Source organism: Gekko japonicus, unplaced genomic scaffold, assembly GCF_001447785.1.
Source record: "Gekko japonicus isolate JY-2015 unplaced genomic scaffold, Gekko_japonicus_V1.1 scaffold5943, whole genome shotgun sequence".
In the NCBI taxonomy this organism is placed as follows: Eukaryota; Metazoa; Chordata; class Lepidosauria; order Squamata; family Gekkonidae; genus Gekko; species Gekko japonicus.
The window spans coordinates 32344-39153 of NW_015174431.1; the positions used below are offsets into that span (position 1 = coordinate 32344).

At 50.1% G+C, this 6810-nt stretch overlaps 1 protein-coding gene across 1 annotated transcript in view; it reads left to right on the top strand.

Moving 5' to 3' along the window:
- Positions 1 to 6395, top strand: part of NEIL1 (nei like DNA glycosylase 1) — a gene marked incomplete at its 3' end in the record, with an annotated part of 9299 nt that extends 2904 nt beyond the window's left edge. The window contains exons 3-6 of the mRNA XM_015424385.1: positions 1741 to 1860; positions 2860 to 2923; positions 4874 to 4973; positions 6271 to 6395. Of these exons, the coding sequence (XP_015279871.1) occupies positions 1741 to 1860; positions 2860 to 2923; positions 4874 to 4973; positions 6271 to 6395 (409 nt within the window). The remainder of the gene's footprint in view (positions 1 to 1740; positions 1861 to 2859; positions 2924 to 4873; positions 4974 to 6270) is intronic.
- Between the last annotated feature and the right edge of the window lie 415 nt (positions 6396 to 6810).

Sequence of the window (6810 nt, forward strand, 5' to 3'; positions counted from 1 at the left end):
AAAACCCAGGACCTTTTTGGACCTTTTTGGTCCTTTGCATGTTAGGCCCTAATGTAATACACACCCCTAATGTAGCCAATCCTAATGAGTTTCTGCTGTTGGGTGTGGCCTATTATGCTAATAAGTTCCTGCTAGGCATGGCCAACTTGGAAGCCAGCCGGAACTCCGTTCCTGTGCGTTCCTGCCCAAAAATAGCCCTAGGTCTCCCTTGTTCGAAAGCTAGTCGGATTGTATATGCTCCCCCAAATTCTAAAGCATTAGTGTGAGAATAACTTGAGGCCAACGTTTGAGCTGAAGACAGAGCCAACTAACATTTGGCTTTTATATATGATGCCTGTTTCCTTTATCCAAATTCAGAGTCCAGTGGGGCACCTTTAAGACCAACAAAGGTTTATTCAAGGTATCGAGCTTTCGTGTGCAAGGCACATGTCCTCAGATACATTGGAATGGAAGGTAGGGTTCAAACTTATAGGCAGGGGCTGAACGGCAAATTAACATGTAACATGATGAAGGTGTTCTAAGATGTGCAGAGACAAAACTAAATAACAAGCTAAGGTTATAAGGTCAACTGTGGTTTTGATTTAATTAAAGGGGGGGGACAGCAAAGCAATAAATATGTCAAAATAGGGCAAAGGCCTTTTTTCTAACTGTTGGAAGAAAACCGAGATTCCCCTTTCGTCTCCTCTCAGGCATGGAGGTAACTTAACAGCATTTTTCCCACTCAGTATTGTCTACTCAGACTGGCAGCAGCTCTCCAGGGGCACAGGTGGAGGTCTTTCACATCACCTACCGCCTGATCCTTCTAACCTTGGGATGCCGGGGATTGAACCTGGGACCTTCTGCGTACCAAGCAGAGGCTCTACCACTGAGCCAGGGTCCCAGATCAAGGTCTTTCCCATCACCTCCTGCCTGGTCCTTTTCATGGGAGATGCCGGGGATTGAACCTGGGACCTCCTGCATGCCAAGCAGAGGCTCTACCACTGATTCAGGGTCCCAGATCAAGGTATGTCCCATCACCTCCTGCCTGGTCCTTTGAACTGGAGATGCCAGGGATTGAACCCAGGACCTTCTGCATGCCAAGCAGATGCTCTGCCGCTAAGCCAGGGTCTCAGGTCAGGGTCTTTCCCATCACCTCCTGCCTGGCCCTTTTAACTGGAGATGCCGGGGATTGAACCTGGGACCTTCTGCATGCCAAGCAGATGCTCTGCCACTGAGCCAGGGTCTCAGGTCAAGGTCTTTCCCATCACCTCCTGCCTGGCCCTTTTAATTGGAAATGCTGGGGATTGAACCTGGGACCTTCTGCGTACCAAGCAGAGGATCTACCACTGAGCCAGGGTCCCAGATCAAGGTCTTTCCCATCACCTCCTGCCTGGTCCTTTTCATGGGAGATGCCGGGGATTGAACCTGGGACATCCTGCATGCCAAGCAGATGCTCTACCATTGAGCCAGGGTCTCAGGTCAAGGTCTTTCCCATCACCTCCTGCCTGGTCCTTTTAACTGGAGATGCCAGGGATTGAACCCAGGACCTTCTGCATGCCAAGCAGATGCTCTGCCGCTGAGCCAGGGTCTCAGGTCAAGGTCTTTCCCATCCCCTCCTGCCTGGCCCTTTTAACTGCAGATGCTGGGGATTGAACCTGGGACTCTTCTGCTTGCCAGGCAGAGGCTCTTCCACTGAGCCACGGCCCCGCCCCTGCTTCTAGCTGGGTTCGCTGCCTCCAAACAAACCCTTCTGTGTTCTAGGGAGAACGTGCTGAAGAATGTCTCGGATAAAGCTTTCAACAAGCCCATCTGTGAGGCCTTGCTCAACCAGAAGTTCTTCAACGGTATCGGCAACTACCTGCGAGCCGAAATCCTCCACAGGTGAGGGGGGAGCCGGACACTAGCTTGAGTCAAGCCATTCAGAGTTGGCTGAGATGCTTTTAGAAGCGTTGGTGACCCAGTACAAAAGGACCCAGAGGCCTTCCTGCAGAGGGAGGCAGGGCTTTTCTTTCCTGGGGGAACGCGCCGGAACGGAGTTCCGGAACATCCCCGACAAAATTCTTTTTAAGAAAAATGTTTAAAACTTCATGAGTTTTCAGTATACAGCTTGAAGACTTCCATTTCCCTCTTGAGAGTTTCCGGCACCTCTTTTTCCAGTAAAAAAAAGCCCTGGTGTGCATAAAACACACGAGGCCTTCATGCGCTTGGCAGAGCCTTACGGGAGAGAGGGGGGAAGCTGTCTTTGGCCTGGCTTCTCGCGTGTGGCAGTGACTGCACATCAAGGCACCGATACACTCACAGGCTTGCTGAATCCGAGTGGCGACCCCCAGATGGCGCCAGGCTTCGAGCAGGGGTGGAGGTCTCCAGCGCATCTTGATCTCTGATGTCATCGCATACCACGTCGCTGCGATGTCAAGGATCAGGGGTCATTTCGTAGAAAGAGAGGCAGGAGCTCATTAGCATAACTCATTAGCATACCTTATTTGTATATGCCACACCCCCTGACATCACCGGAAGTGTGTCAGAAGGCAACACCCACCGCTCAGGCTCCACTGGACTGTTTTGGATTGCTAGTTGGGGGGGGGGGGAGCATGCAGATCTGTCCTCACAGAGGAGGGAGAGCTTGTACCTGAATAAAACTTGGTCTTAAAGGTGCCCCTGGACTGTTTGGGCCCGGGGGGCCGGGGGGGGGCTCTGCAGCTTACCTGGCTACTTCTTGCTCTGACTGAGGGCTGCTGGGAGCAGGGGGCGGGGCTTGTTGCATGTGCCCACCCCTTGGGCTCTTTACTGCTGGAGCTCCGCTCCTGTGCGCTCCTGCAGGAAATGACCCCTGTCAAGGATTGACAAATGTAACTGTTGCCTTTCTGGGGGCCCTTTCAGGTTGAAAATCCCTCCCTTTGAGAAGGCAAGGACCGTCCTGGAGAACTTGCAACATCGGGAGCCGGTGAGAGGGAAGGGGTGGGGGGGGGTATTGAGGTTAACTGGTGTGGTTAGTGTCGTCACCACTAGTTAGCAGAGTGCTTAAATAAAGCTACAAACACCGGAGAGCGTCACTTTACTGGGTTACTCAGCTTACAAACCTACACAGAGCCACGTTGCAAGTTTAGAAGAGAAATAGTAAAGGTTGCCCTTGCTCGAAAGCCAGTCGAGTCCGACTCTAGGGGTGTGGTGCTCGTCTCCGTTTCCAAGCCGAAGAGCCACCGCTATCCGAAGACATTTCCATGGTCATGTGGCCGAGACGCACGGAACACTGTTACCTTCCCACCGAAGCGGTACCTATTCATCTACTTGCAATTTCTTGCTTTCAAGCTGCTAGGTTGGCAGGAGCTGGGGCCAGAGACGGGAGCTCACTCTGTCATGCGGCACTCGGGTCTCGAACTGCTGAACTACCGACCTTCCGGTCTGCAGCTCAGCATCTTAGCGGGGTATAAAACCTCTCCTCCTCCACCACCCCCAGTTTGGTGTAGTGGTTAAGTGTGTGGACTCTAATCTGGGAGAACCGAGTTTGATTCCCCACTCCTCCACGTGCACCTGGCTGGATGACCTTGGGCAAGCCATAACTCTGGCACAGCTGTTCTTGAAAAAGAGCAGTTTCTGTCAGAGCTGTCTCAGCCCCAACTACCTCACAGGGTGTCTGTTGTGGGGAGGGGAAAGGAAAGGAGTTTGTAAGCTGCTCTGAGTCACCTTTGGGTAGTAAAGGGCAGGGTATAAATCCAATCTCTCCTTCTTCTTCTTCTAGAAAAGAAATACTCCTCTCTTTATTTGAGAAGTACACTTTGGAGAGGAAAGGGTAGGGACAGGATAGAGTACTAACTTACTAGCTAAAGGATGGAAGCAGATGGCGAGAGGCCCATCTGCCTCATGGTGCCAAGAGAGGACCACATCAATGTCCCCTCTAAGCTGTGGAGTCTTGTGAGCAAAAATTCTCCTTTGTGAGCTACTGGCCTTAAAGTTGTGAGCGACCGATTTGGCTGCTGCATAAATTAGTTTGCTCTGGAGCCATCCCTTCCTGAGCTAGGACAAAAATGTGTGAGCCGGAGGTGAAAAAACTGTGAGCTAGCGGGAAAAACAGAAAGTAACTTTAAGCAAAAATGGCAAAAAGTCAATAAGTGGATTGAAGAAAATGTCTAATGTAACCCCAGAATGTTGGAAAAAATATGGAGTGTATGTTATGGAAAAATGAAAATAAAATTTTTTAAAAAACCCAAAACAAAACTGTGAGCTAGCTCACACTAAATCAGCTTAGAGGGAACGCTGCACCACGTGTCTCTCTCTTGGTGCGTGCAGGGAGAAAGCTTGTCTTCATCTCTGAGAGAGAATTGAAGGAAGGGGAAATTGGTCCCTGAGAGCACAATCTGCATTTCAAAGGGGACAGTGGCAGAAGAGTAAAGGCGGGAAGAAAGGTCAGCGTGCCCGTCTAGCTATCTAGCCTCTCTTGCCACTCAGTCTGGAGGTCTGAGACAGGGGACATCGCTCCTGGAACTTCCAACAGGGGGGGAACCTCCCAGAAGTCTTTGCTTGCTGGTTTTTGACAGGCCGCTTGGAATGATGGGTACTGGTGTCTCTTCCTTGCCCGCTGCACAGCTGAGATTCTTGTGCCGTGGTGGCAGCTGCTGCCAAAGCAATGTTCAAAAAAAATCTGCATCGCCCGCCCATCAAATCTCCAGTGGCCAATCGGAAGCCTGGCTGAGCAAAAGCCCCACCTGGCCCCGCCCACTTTCTAAAAAACACTGGAAAGGTGGCGGTGGGCACCGTGTTGGGGACCTCTGGTTTGGAGGCTTATCTAGTCATGGGGCGCTTCATGCCGGGAACGAGCCCTCTTGGGGAAGAGGGAGAGTTGACGTTTTCTGGTCATCGAGGTTGCCTGTTTGTAGACTTTCCCTGACCCTTGTAGGACTCCGCCGTGACGCTCAGCAGAAAGGTGAAGCTCAAGCGGGAGAATCCGGACTTGCTGGAGCTCTGCCACCAGCTGCCCACGGAGGTCGTTCGTCTGGGTAAGGGCTGGGCCGACGCACTCTTGTGTTTCTTGCTAGGGTGACGGGCTTTGGTGGATCCTGGCCTCTGGAGTGTTGTTGATGGGCGGGTGGGGGAGAAAAATCAGAGGGGAGGAAGCCTGTATGACTATAGCAGGGGCCCCCAATGGGGCGCCCAGAGGCAGCATGGTGCCCACCAAGTGTTTTTTAAGTGGGTGGGGCTAAGTGGGCTCCTGTCTGGTCGGGCTTCTGATTGGCCACTGGGGATTTGAATGGCAGTGCAGATTAAAGGAACGTTTCTGCAGCAGCTGCCACTACGCAGGCTGGTTTTATCCTTTCTCTGGCCCCACTTTGTAAACCAGTTTACCCCTTTTGTCCCCTGCACTTTGGCTTCCTTTGTGCCTGCAATTGGCTCCGCCTCCCACAGGGGCCATTTTATGGCCCGCCTCCTATAGTAGCCATTTTGTGGCTGTGCCCACCACCCTGTATCAGAATTCCAGCAGTGCCCTTTTTTAGACAGTTAAATTTTAAGCTTTAAAGGAACAGTACTATAAATGTTTGACTCAGTTTATAATGGGATTAATGATGAGAAGACTTGATGTAATTAAGCTAGTAAGAGGATCTCCTCTCTTGGGTTTTTAGTTAGTAGTGGGTTCTTTACTTTATCCCGTAAATGTAGTTTCCCTTCCCTTTTCTTCTGTTATAGTTTTTGTAGTGATATAAGAAATAATTAAAAAATCCCCTCCGGGGGGTCAAAAAAAAAAAAAAGAATTCCAGCAGTGCCCACAAGGAAAAAACGATGGGGGCCCCTGGATTATGCTATTGTGTTCTGGAGCTTAGGTGCCACAGATAACTGAAGATCTGAGCAGCTTTGGGGAACAGTACTATAAATGTTTGACTCAGTTTATAATGGGATTAATGATGAGAAGACTTGATGTAATTAAGCTAGTAAGAGGATCTCCTCTCTTGGGTTTTTAGTGAGTAGTGGGTTCTTTACTTTATCCCTTAAATGTAGTTTCCCTTCCCTATTCTTCTGTTATAGTTTTTGTAGTGATATAAGAAATAATAAAAAATCCCCTCCGGGGGCTCAAAAAAAAAAAGAATTCCAGCAATGCCCACAAGGTCAAAAGCGATGGGGACCCCTGGAGCTTAGGTGCCACAGATAACTGAAGATCTGAGCAGCTTTGGAAAAAATTTAAGATGCTAGTCCTTGTTATAGAGGAAAATCTTTTTTAAAAAGCAGAGAACAGCTGCACTTGTTCTGCAAAACTGAAGGTGGGTGAGGAGGTATCTGAGAGCATTTCCTTCTGTGCTTTAGAGGGCAAAGGTTACGACCCGGAGAGGTCCGCAGATTCCACAGCCTTTGAACAGTGGCTTCAGTGCTACAACGTTCCTGGCATGAAGTCCCTACGGGATGCCAACGGACGGACAATCTGGTTCCAGGTAGGAACTGTTATTATGAACATTTGGTCAGAACATCACCATAGGGAGAGATCAGTCTTACCAAGATGATGGGACTTACTCTAGATATGTTGCCCTGACATGTTGGATGGGAGACCACCAAGGGTTGCTATGCAGAGGCAGGCAATGGCAAGCCCACCTCTGTTCATCTGCCCTCACCTGGATGGCCCAGCCTAGCTGGATCTTGTCGGATCTCGGAAACCAAGCAGCATTAGCCTAATATTAATACTCGGATGGGGGACCACCACGGAAGCCCAGGGTTGCTACGCAGAGGCGGGCAATGGCAAACCACCTCTGTTCATCTGCCCTGACCTGGATGGCCCAGGCTAGCCCAGTCTTTTTTTTTTAAAACAAAGTTTTTATTCAATTAATCAATCACAATCAACATTAGTTATGC